At 45.0% G+C, this 12,150-nt stretch overlaps 1 protein-coding gene across 3 annotated transcripts in view; it reads left to right on the top strand.

Moving 5' to 3' along the window:
* Window positions 1-12,150, top strand: part of rab3c (RAB3C, member RAS oncogene family) — a 111,513-nt gene that overhangs the window by 84,474 nt on the left and 14,889 nt on the right. For all 3 annotated transcript variants that reach the window (XM_042335187.1, XM_007892160.2, XM_007892161.2), the window contains exon 3: window positions 5,210-5,328. In XM_042335187.1, coding sequence (XP_042191121.1) covers window positions 5,210-5,328 — 119 coding nt within the window. The remainder of the gene's footprint in view (window positions 1-5,209; window positions 5,329-12,150) is intronic.

Here is a 12,150-nt window from a genome sequence, read left to right as displayed (position 1 = left end):
GATGTATATTTTGCTCACAGTATGAACACCCAAAATTAGCAGCATTGTAGGCTTTGATACGTTTCCCAGGCTTTGGTCACAGAGATTATCAGTTTGATATCTATTTATTGATAAAAATGTAAGCAAAATATCAGTTGAGCTCATTTTTAAATCCGTAAATGGATAGAACAATTAAGCAAAACTTGCAGGTAGAATCTCTCAGGTAAAAAGAAGTTCTCAAACCTCTGGCAAACTTGGTAGACATTGAGCATGAAATTAAGAGATTTNAAAAAACACAGATACTAAGAGAAGGGAGTTATTCCCAGTGTCCTGGCCTACCATCCTTCAAATAAAATTAGTCATTCACTTCATGGTTGTTTGTAGGACGTTGCTGTGTGCAAATTGGTTGCTGCGTTTGCAATACAGATACACGATCATTGCACTTCACAGTAAAATCTTTTTTAAGGCACCTCTATGATGTTATAAGGCACTGTACCAATTGCAAGATTTATCATTCAGTTTTCAAGGAGGTGTTTGAAGAGAAGACAGAGGGAGAAAGGTATTCTAGTTTTAGAAGAGATTTCCAGAGTACAAGGTCATGGTAGCTGGAGAAAGTTGTGAGAAATGAGAAATAAGAGTAAAGGATACTGGCTGGAGGGCAGGCTGGAATCTGAGAAGGCCCTGTTACTGTCTTTTCTCTACCAGCCTCAGTGCTGCTGCTGAACAAAGTGTAAAAAGCCTGTCAGAAACACTGTAAAATGAATTTCCCTCTGTCAATGCTGCCTTTATCCTGAATAGTTAGATATAGGGGAGATTGAGAGCACATAATAGCTCTCACAGTTTTCAATAGAAGACATCCCAGGGAGTAGCTGCACAAGACCACAATGTTGTACATGGGGTTGACAGAAGAGAAGTCTCTGAGGAAGATAAGGCTCTCCAAGGGATGCAATTACTTATGTATGTCAAAAAGGTTTCCTCTGTGTCTAGAACAAGAAACCTATGGCTGTGAAGGTCACAGCAGTGCTGACATTTTTGCTGCAGATCATTCCAGTCATCTGCAGGCAATATATTATACAATACAATACAAACTACATTTGTATAGCGCCTTTCACGTCAGGAGGACGTCCCATATTGGGCATTAGTCAAAGCACTGCATCCAAAATGTGAGATATAAAACGTCCACTCCCTCTGTAACAAGGCCCTGGTCATCAACGATCTCATCCTTGATGAGAGCGTTGACATCATGGCCTTAACAGAAATCTGGCTCACCCCAGGCGACATGTTTCCCCTCACGGAGGCCACACCACCCGGCTACACCTCCCACCACATCCCTCGCCCCAACCGCCATGGCGGTGGTGTAGCCCTTATCTCAAGGACACCACTTGCCCTATACCCCTACTCCTCTGGCTCTTTCCCCTCTTTTGAGCACCTTACCCTCTCCCACTCCTCCTTTCTCTCACTCAAAATCCTCCTCCTCTACCGGCCCCCTAAAACCTCTCCCACCTTCATCTCCGATATTTCTACCCTACTAACATCTCTCTGCCTCTGCTCTGATCGCCTCATCATCCTGGGCGACTTCAACCTGCACTTCACCCCTTCCTGCTCCATCTCCTCGGACTTGTCCTCCCTGCTCTCCTCGTTCAACCTCTCCCTCCACATCAACTCCGCCACTCACAGTCACGGCCACCCACTCGATTTGGTGATCACCCGGGGCCTCAGTGTCTCGGATGTCACCATTACCGACAAAGCCGTCTCTGATCACCACTTCATCTCCTTCACCACCTCCATCCACTTCCACCAGACCCACCACCATCTTCTACCGCCCCTGGAAGAAGTTACCCCCACAATCCCTAACCGTTGCCTTGGAGTCCTCTGAACTCCTCTCCCTTTGGCCTTCACCCCTCACTGACCCCTCTTCTGCTCTCACCCTCCTCCACAACACCCTCTCCTCCACACTCGACACTCTTGCCCCCATCACCTCCCGTACTGTCTCTTACTCTCGCTCCTTCCCCTGTTTCACCGCTCGCTGAACAGCCAGGTGCGGGCCGCTGAACGCACCTGCCTCAAATCTGGCCTAACGGTCCACTGACAAATCTGGCTGGACCTCCTCAAAATCTACCGCTCCACTCTAGCCTCGGCCAAGTCGTCCTTCTACTCCAGGATAATCCTGGAGGCGAAGAACAACCCCAGGCTTCTGTTCTCTACCACATCCCAACTCCTCCACCCCCCCGCCACCCCGCGCAGGTCATCTCCTCCAACCTTCACTGCAAGGAGATGCTGGATTTCCTTGAATCCATAATCAATGGAATCCGCTCCGCGGTCACTCCCCCTCCAACTTCCACCCACCACCCACCCCTTCCCTTCCACACTCTGACTCCTACCCATCCTCCACACACCTTCCAACCCGTTTCCCCACCCTCTGTCACCAAACTCATCCTGTACCTGAAACCCACCACCTGCTCTCTTGACCCCATTCCCACTCCACTCCTTATCTCCCAGCTCCACCTACTTGCCCCACTTCTCACAGACATCATCAACCTGTCCCTCTCCTCTGGCTCTGTTCCCATTCCCCTAAAAACTGCCACGATCACTCCCACTTTGAAAAAATCTTCCCTTGATGCGTCGCAGCTATCAAGCTACCGGCCCATCTCCAACCTCCCCTTCCTGTCCAAGGTCCTTGAAAGAGTTGTCACCTCCCAGCTACGCTCTTTCCTCTCCACCCATTCATTATTCAAACCCCTTCAGTCGGGTTTCCGTGCTGCCAATAGCACAGAAACCGCCCTGGTCAAGGTCACTAATGGCATCTTGACCATCTGCGACCAGGGTTCCCTCTGCCTCCTCGACCTATCGGGCGCATTCGATACGGTTGACCACGCTATCCTCCTCCACCGCCTGTCCTCCCACCTCAACCTTCAAGGCCCTGTCCTTGAGTGGTTTAGGTCCTACCTCTCCCACCGTCTTCATTTTGTTTCCACAAACGGCTTTTCCTCCAGCCCCCGCACTGTCTCGTGCGGTGTCCCTCAGGGCTCTGTCCTCGGTCCCCTCCTCTTCACCCTCTATATGCTCCCCCTCGGTGACATCATCCGCAGACATGGGGTTAACTTCCACATGTATGGGGATGACACCCAACTCTACCTTTCCCCCTCTACCCTCAACACCACGACCACTGATGTCCTGACAGCTGCCTGTCCGACATCGAGTCCTGGATGAGAGACAACTTTCTTCAGCTCAACGTGTGCAAAACTGAGGCCCTCCTGATTGGCTCACGTCAGCGCCTCCGCACCTCAGGCGCTGACACCATCAGCATCCAAGGCTGCACTCTCCACCTCTCAAAGCCGGTCAGGAACCTCGGTGTTCTGTTCGACCCTGAGCTGTCCTTTCTCCCTCATATCCGCGCCACAACTGGCACCGCCTTCCATCACCTCCGGAATATCGCCAGACTACGGCACTACCTCACCCCTCACGCTGCTGAAACACTGGTCCACGCCTTTATCACCTCAAGGCTGGACTATGCAAGCGAGAGACCTGAGTTCAATTCCAGGCAGGGCGAAACCTTAGGCAAGTTTCCTTACTCCACATGCCTAATAATAATCCCTCCAAAACCAAAAACAATAATAAATTGGTCATTTTCAATCTACGACTGTTTGTGGGACATTGCTGTGCGCAATTGGCTGCCGCGTTCGCCCACAAATATACAGTCAATTCACTTTACAGTGTGTTCTGTGAAGCGCTTTGGGACGTCCTCCCGACGTGAAAAGGGCTATATCACATGCAAGGATTATTATTTATTATTATTATTATTATTATTATTATGGGAACTCTCTCTTCGCCGACCTTCCCGGCACCTCCCTCCACAAGCTGCAGGTCGTTCAGAACTCTGCAGCTCGTGTACTGTCCCGCACCAGGCTTCGGGACCACATCACTCCCACCCTCGCTCGCCTCCACTGGCTCTCCATCCCCCAGAGGATCAAATTCAAGATCCTCATCCTCACCTACAAGGCCACTCACGGCCTTGCTCCCTCCTACCTCTCCGACCTACTATCCCTCCACGTACCTGCCCATGCCCTCCGTTCCTCTGGCTCCGGTCTGCTCCACATCCCCCGCCCTAACCGCCCTACCATCGGTGGCCGGGCTTTCAGCCTCTCAGCCCCTAGGCTCTGGAACTCCATCCCCCAATGCCTTTACCTTGCCTCCTCCCTTTCCTCCTTCAAGGTCGGTCTCAAGACCTTTCTCTTCAACCATGTCTTCAGCTCCCCTCTCGACTCTCTACCCCTTCCTCGGTCCCTCCCTTCCCTATCCTCCTCGCTCCCTCTCCCTGCTCGGGTCCCGACCCAACTGTCCAGCGCCTTGGGACATCCTCCCGATGTGAAAGGCGCTCTATAAATGCAATCTTGTTGTTGTTGTTGTAAACCCAGAATAATATTTTAAGAAGTGCCAAGGCAATTGAACAAGAGGATATAGGTTTAGACTTGCAAAGGGCAATTTAAAGATAGATACTGGGAAGCTTTTTTTAATCCAGAGGATGATTAACGATTGGAGCAAGTTGTCAGGAAGGATGGTTGAGGGCAGAGCACTAAATAAAACAGCTGGGAAGACAATAGGGATGAGATTGAATAGGCCAAAAGGTCAAACCAATCTTCTGATTGTGTGAAAATGTTTTTACCCAGAAAATAATTAATGACTGGAATGGATTGCCAAGAAGCATAGTTGAGGCCAGGACAATGGACTTGCTTAAGAAACAACTTGATGGTATGATGGGAAGATGGTAGGGTGGGTATTCTGGAAGGATAAGATCAATGGCTTTATGGACCTTCTTCATCCAAACCAAACTTGTGAACTTCTGATGTCTGCATCCAAATAATGAGACAAAAGTCTGATCAGTTCTCCCAAGAAACCATAAAATAGATTACTGCTTACCTACCTGCTTGGTTTTGCTCCCATTCTCTTGCCAAGAAGAATATTTTTAAGGGTTGGGTATGTGCATTCAAGTTCGGACATGGATTTGAATCCACAACCTCTGACTCAGAGGCGAGACTGCTACCACTGAGCCAAGCTTGACACTATAATAATTATCTGTGCTGAACCAAATGTGTTTTTCTTATAAATGTACCTTTACAATATGTGTTCATTATTCAATGCAACACTTAAACAATGTTGCACCGGAGGGGAGATTTCAAAGAAAATTGGAAGTATAGCAAAGCTTTCATTACTGCTTTTTTGTTTCATGCAGGACACAGCAGGACAGGAACGTTATAGGACTATCACCACAGCTTATTACCGTGGCGCAATGGGCTTTATTCTAATGTACGACATTACAAATGAAGATTCTTTCAACGCAGTACAAGACTGGTGAGTGGAAAAACAGAGGTTTTATGACACTGAATGTAATCCGGGTCAGGCAGAAAACGCATTACAGCTTGATATAAATGTAGCCTATTATAAAGCATTAGTTGGGGTGGTCCATAAAATTCCATTTCCATTTCACCTTGTAACCAAACGTAATGGAGAGTTAGCTTCCTCATCGTGATGCTACTGATCACATGACACCCAAAAATGTAGCACACCAGAAAGTATCAACCTCGACTTCGTGAAGTGTCAACCCCAAGGTGAGATTTGAACCCATAAGGTTCTGACTCAGAGGTGACAGTTCTACCGGCTGAGCCAAGCTGACTGGCACCATTTAACATTTTAAGAGCTAAGTTTCGCTGAAATGTTTCAGTTCCATAGACTTGAAAAGCTTGAAAAAGTGTATGGCCCATTTTGTTATACATCTGTTGACTTTAAAAAGATCCACAATACAAAATTACATTTTTATAACAAAGGCGCTGGGCATTCAGGGATTTGGACCTGAGCAGAGGGGTTGGGATCAGGGAGGGTGGAGGGCAGGGAGGGTAGGAGAGTGGCTGAAGGTCCGGTCGAAGAGGAGGGTCTTAAGATGTGCCTTGAATGCGGCAAAAGAGGGAGCGAAGTGAAGGGAATGTGGGATGGAGTTCCAAAGGGTGGGAGCAGAGAGGCTGAAGGCCTGACTGCCAATGATAGGGCTGGTGGGGCTAGGGCTGTGGAGCTGGTCAGAGCCTGCTGAGCGGAGGAAGCGGACAGGTTGATATGGGAGTAGCAGGTCACAGGGGTAGGGAAGAAGCAAGGCCATTGTAAAAGAGTAAAAAATTTACAATTCTTTATGATGTATGATCATTGTTCACAAGCTCTTACTGGCTTTGAATGTCATTTCACTGTCGAACGCCTGGTTGTAGAGCCTTAAATCATTCTGCAAAGTCCGATCGCTCACAACATTTGCTGTCTAGGAAACCATGGGAGCAATAAAGTGTTTAAATGATGCCTTTTCATAATAGGCATGGACCGTAACCACAGCAAAGACTACAGAAAATAGCAACATCTTCAACCTTAACACGTTCCAGAGTTGTTTAATAAAAATAAGTCTTGTAGGATTATTTTACTACTAAAATAATTCTCAACAGTAATTTATTAGTATGGGCTTCTACTTACCAAAATATGATATCAGTGACAGAAATCTTATTTAGTTTACCAGTTGACCCAGTGGCTAGTTTAAATGCCCTTTTTCACAATTGAGAATAGGCAATATGGTTTATCTTACACTGTATCTTTTTTATAACAGTAGCAGCAATTTGCATTTATATAGCACCCTTTGCGCAGGGCAATGCCTCAGAGCGCTTAACAATGCCAGAACCTGACACCAGGGAAGGGTGGAGGTGACTGTAAGCACAGCCGAAGAGGAAGGACTTTAGTTGTGATCTAAAAGAGGAGATGGAGGGGTTAAGGTGGAGGGATTGGGGTAGAGAATTACAAAGCTTTGGGGCGTAATGTCTGAAAGTGCAGCCACCGATGGTAGGGCAGAGGGGACGAGGGACAAGCAGGAGGCCAGAGCCAGCCGAGCAGAGGCAGCAGGTAATGGAGTGGGGAGAAAGCAACAACAACAAATTACATTTGTATAGCTCCTTTCACGTCAGGAGAGACGTCTCAATGATGTGATAAGGCATTGGTTTTGATAGACATCAAATGCAAGGATTATTATGATAAGTATAATAATAATAATAATAATAATCCTTGCATTTGATATAGCGCTTTTCACGTCGGGAGGACGTCCCAAAGCGCTTCACAGAACACACTGTAAAGTGAATTGACTGTATATTTGTGGGCGAACGCGGCAGCCAATTGCGCACAGCAATGTCCCACAAACAGTCGTAGATTGAAAATGCCCAATTTATTATTGTTTTGTTTTTTGGAGGGATTATTATTAGGCGTGTGGAGTAAGGAAACTTGCCCAAGGTTTCGCCCTGTCTGGAATTGAACTCAGGTCTCTCGCTTGCAAAGCGAGTGCTCTAACCACTGAGCTACAGGACTCCACAACAAGTATTGTTGTTAACAGCAGTCGCCATCTCAGGATTAAGGACTTTTTGTCCAACAAATCAATATCCTTTTAAAACGCAAGCTGGTTGACACCAGATCACCACATTGCAAAGTATCCTGTCTTCTTTCCTTCTCTTCCAGCTTGATATTGCTCTCCATTTATTGTCTTTTATTTTTCGCATTCATTCTGCTTTCTCTTTTTGCATATTATATAGAATTATTTTACAAAATTTATGCACATCAAAAATTAAAATTTTGTTTTGGGCACAGTGGGATCCAAAGTTTCCATCAGGGAAGTGTCTGTTATGGATTTATGTATCACTGAATCTGATAGCAATTCTAATACACAGGAAGTGACATTGGATCCATTAGAAGCAAAACTTCTCTTTGTCATTCATGTCTAAAAATTGCATTATTCCATATATTTATAACAATAATTATCCTTGAATTTGATATTGCTCCCATAGTGTCTCAAAATGCTTTCCTATAAAGTCAGTTGACTGTAGTTATAGGTGAAAGCAACAGCCAATTTGCGTGCAGCAATAAAAACAATTTACATTTATATAGCACCTTTCACCTTGAGAGGTCATTTCACTTTACTCTTCATATAGCTGAGATTGAGGGAAGAGGGGGGGTAGGTGGTGAAAGGTAACCCTGATCCAGGCTTTTAAGAACAATAGAAAAACAACTTCAAAGTTAAGAACAAGTTAAGTTCTCTCTGTGTTTCTGAGGGCGTGTCTCTCTGTGTGACTGTGTATGTGTGTCGCTCTGTGTGTCTGTGTATGCGTGTTGCTCTCTGTGTCTGTGAATGTGTGTGTCTCTGTTTGTGTATATGTGTGTCTCTATGTGTCTCTGAGTGTGTGTGTTTCTGTCTCTTTCTGAGTCTGTGTGCAGTGCTGGGCCCTGAGAGCTGTGTTCTGTGTCTGCCCTCCCCCCCCAAAAAAAAGCCACCGAGTTTTTGTTCAGAGGATCGAGTTCAAGATCCTGGCCTTCACCTGCAAAGCCCTCGATGGCCTCACCCCACCCTACCTCTGTGACATCCTATCCCCTATCAATCCACCAGCTCCTACTGCTCAGCCGGGTCTGGCCTGCTTCACGTCCCCGATCCACCTGCTCTACCATTGGCGGGAGAGCCTTCAGCCACTCTGCCCCCAACCTCTGGAATTCCATCCCCCAATCACTCCGCCTCACCCCTTCCTTAGCCTCCTTCAAGTCCCACCTCAAGGCCCTCCTCTTCGACCATACCATCGGCCAGCCCCCCTTCCGCTCCTCTCCCTTCTCCCCCCCTGACTCCAGCTCGGGTCTGAAATCCTGTACACTGTCCAGCGCTTTAGGACGTCCTCCCGACGTGAAAGGCACTATACAAGTGTAATCTTGTTGTTTGTTAAAGAAGCAATTCATTTTTTTTTGCAACAGTCTAATATGTGTTATTTCCTCATGTTTAGTTTTTATCAATAAAGTGAAAAAATGTAGGTTGGCAGTAAAATGTACCCCAATAGCACCAATCAACTCCCTGACGTTTCCTGCAAATTTGTCAAATTTGCAGGAAATTGCCCACAAAATTTTCAAATCTCCCCGCAACTTTTGGCAAATATTTCCGCACTTTTCTAATCGCCCAGGTCATGACCACCTGAGCAACTTAAGTGACCGGATTGCAAATGTACAGTCAAGTCACTTCACAGTATATTCTGTGAAGCATTTTGAGACGTCTCAGTGATCAGAGAGACGTCTCAATGAAGTGATAAGCACGGATTATTGTTATTATTATTTCCTCTCCGGCCCAGGCTCGCCTGGCTTGAGCCTGGTGGCAAAGGGCTCAAGATAGATTTGTTTTGCAGTTTCTCTTTGTGAGGCCGGATCAAACTCCTCAGATCAGACCCCGTTATCAATCCCAGCCAACAGAGGATGAAGGTATAGTCTCTGGCAGTGGCTTTGTCCCCCATGAACAATCATGCAGAGGCTTAGATTGTGGCTTCCTAACATGACTGAACCTCAAAGGGAGACCACTGACAGGTGCACAATCCAAGAAGCAATAGATCAAAATAGATACTACACTTGATCTGAGGCAAAAGGCCGAGAAGCAGTTCTGACTAGCTTGGCTCAGAATTTACGACTATGCCTCCCCTTGTAATGGATCCCTCTATCACGGAGAAAAGTCGTCTACTATTTAACCTTGTCAATTCCTTTCAATATTCTAAATACCTCAATCAAATAGCCTCTTAACCTCTTGCTCTAAGGAATATAATCCTAGGCTCCCCAGCCTCTCATCAAAGATAAACCCCTTCAGTTCACATTATTTGCACTGTTGTCATTTAAATGTAAAACTTGTGAATCATTATAGATGCAAGTCTTCAATATTTTGAATAACACCCCATCTCAGCGAATAAACATATGATTAGCTTCTAAGGAAATAATTACCATAAACCAACTGAAATTGCCATAACTGAAAGCCTATCTTACCTCTGCCTTCCATGTGGTCCGGATTCTGACCTCTGCTCAATAAAACAGCTGACAAAACCGTCCATCAGATACTCAGGGAAACTCACAGAGCACATCAATTAGGCTGTGATATAAAAACGTCGGATTAGTCATTTGGATCCTGAACTCAGCAATGCATATATTCTGATATGAGTCGTCAAACTATTGCATTTTCTAAGTCAACTATAAAGAAGATTTATTTCATTTTCTTTTTATTTTGATATATAGGAAGAGGTTATTTTAAATTCTGTTGATGTAATTGCTTTTGACATGGTCAACCTAATATCCATGCAGTGTATAACACTGAATAATAATTCTTTTAAGATAGGTTTATCGTATCACATTATGTCCTAAATCTTGCTTCTCAGGTTTACAGTGTAGCTTTTGTTTTTCAGAGTTAGCATATTTATATAAAATTGTGATAATGCATTTAGATGCTTTAAGGGGTCTGGCAAAGGGCTAGAGTATTGGAATTAAAAGATGCCAAGATCCCATAAACTGGTGCAACAGGCTCGATGGGCCGAGTTGCCTACTCCTGTTCTTTTTTTCTGTGTATTTGTACCAGCTTCCAAATTAATAATAGTTGGAACAGTATGTTTTCTAAAGTGAGATGCACTAGAACAGAAGCTCCAGCTGTACAGTAATTTGTACATTGGGTCCCATTTGACTTTAATCATTGATTTGGATAGCTCTTTTAAAAGAACCGGTACAGACACAATGGGCCGAATGGCCTCCTTCTGTTCTGTATGATTCTATGATGATACCACTAGACTGTATCCTGGCAATATTATGAAGAGAAATAGCAGGTGCCTTGGCTGTGGACTGTCAGTAGATGTGACACCAAATTTGTGCCAGCTGCCCCTTAACCCAATGATCTGAATATTTGAATAGTTTCCTTTATACTACAAACTAGCATCTTGGTACACTGAAGGGAACATGGCAGCTGGTTTTGTGGTGAGCTGCCACTACTGGTGCTGCAACCTGGTATAACACATGCCTTGAAGGATTAAATCAGATACCATCTAATTCCAGAAATATTTCCAAACATCAAAAGTAGGCAAAAAGGTGTTAGATTAAGCTTCCACCTCAGTCAAAATGCATCATTGAATTGTGTCTGACTGAAACACAGCATGAGTGAGTCATGGAGGTGTTTGTATACTGAGATGGTGTGGGGGGAAATTATTTCAAAATATAGTAGTGTCTGTTTAAAAGAGAAAGTGAGAATTTCAAGTGGCAGAAAAAGTACTGTACTTATATCTTGGGAACTCATTTATATACATTTTCACATTATGCTTTCATTATTGTCTTTTGGAGTTCTATCAAGTAAAGGAATTTAATACAAAATCAAATAGTGGTCTTCATATAATATAATATATAATAATAATCCTTGCATTTGATAAAGCGGCTTATCATGTCTTTGAGACGTCTCAACGTGTGTCACAGAATATGCTGTAAAGTGAATTGACTGTATATTTTGTGGGCAAAACCTACAAATTCAGTGTCATTCTACCCTAAATTCTGTTAAGCGCTTTGAGACATTCTCCTGTGCAGAAAGACACAATATCTGATGAGATAGTAAATCAAGAGAACGAACGTTCACAAAAACAACCAAATTACATTTGTATAGCGCTTTTCATATCGTGAGGACATCCCAAGGCGCTGGATAGTCATTGTTTCAGACTCAAGCTGGGGGTCGGGATCGGGGAGGGTGGAGGGCAGGAAGGGAAGGAGGGTGACCAAAGACACAGTCGAAAAGGAGGGTCTTGCGATTGGTCTTGAAGGAGGCAAGGGAGGGACAAGGCGCAGGGACTGTGGGATGGAGTTCCAGTGGTTGGGGGCAGAGTGGCTGAAGGCCCGCCCGCCAATGTTTATTTAATTATAAAGGGCAATTTCAGGTGAGATCCCAGAACGTTTTTCTTCACTCTGGGAGTAATTAACGACTGGAACAGCAAAGATATTTACAGCCAGGACAATGGACTCATTTAAAAAGCAGCTTGATGGGGGAACGGTAAAGTAGCTGTTCTGGAAAGTGAAATTGGATGGGCCAAAGATCCTTCTTCATCTAAATCAATCTGTGATCCCTCGAGTACTATCTCCTGTGGATTATTCTACAAAGAAACTGCATGATCCCTGTATGTAATGAAGCTAAACTCCAGAATGCTCATCCAACCCTGCATCTCTATTCTACATGGCCACCTAATAATATAATAATATAAGCACAGGGGAGTCCAGTTGGCTTAAAGTCCTAGAGCCTGCTGAGCTCTTCTACTGGAGCTATTTATAGCAATCCCATTTTCTAACTCTTCC

This window comes from Callorhinchus milii, unplaced genomic scaffold (assembly GCF_018977255.1).
Source record: "Callorhinchus milii isolate IMCB2004 unplaced genomic scaffold, IMCB_Cmil_1.0 Scaffold1, whole genome shotgun sequence".
NCBI lineage: Eukaryota > Metazoa > Chordata > Chondrichthyes > Chimaeriformes > Callorhinchidae > Callorhinchus > Callorhinchus milii.
Note: the sequence above shows the minus strand (reverse complement) of the source record. Positions and strands in the feature narration are given on the sequence as shown.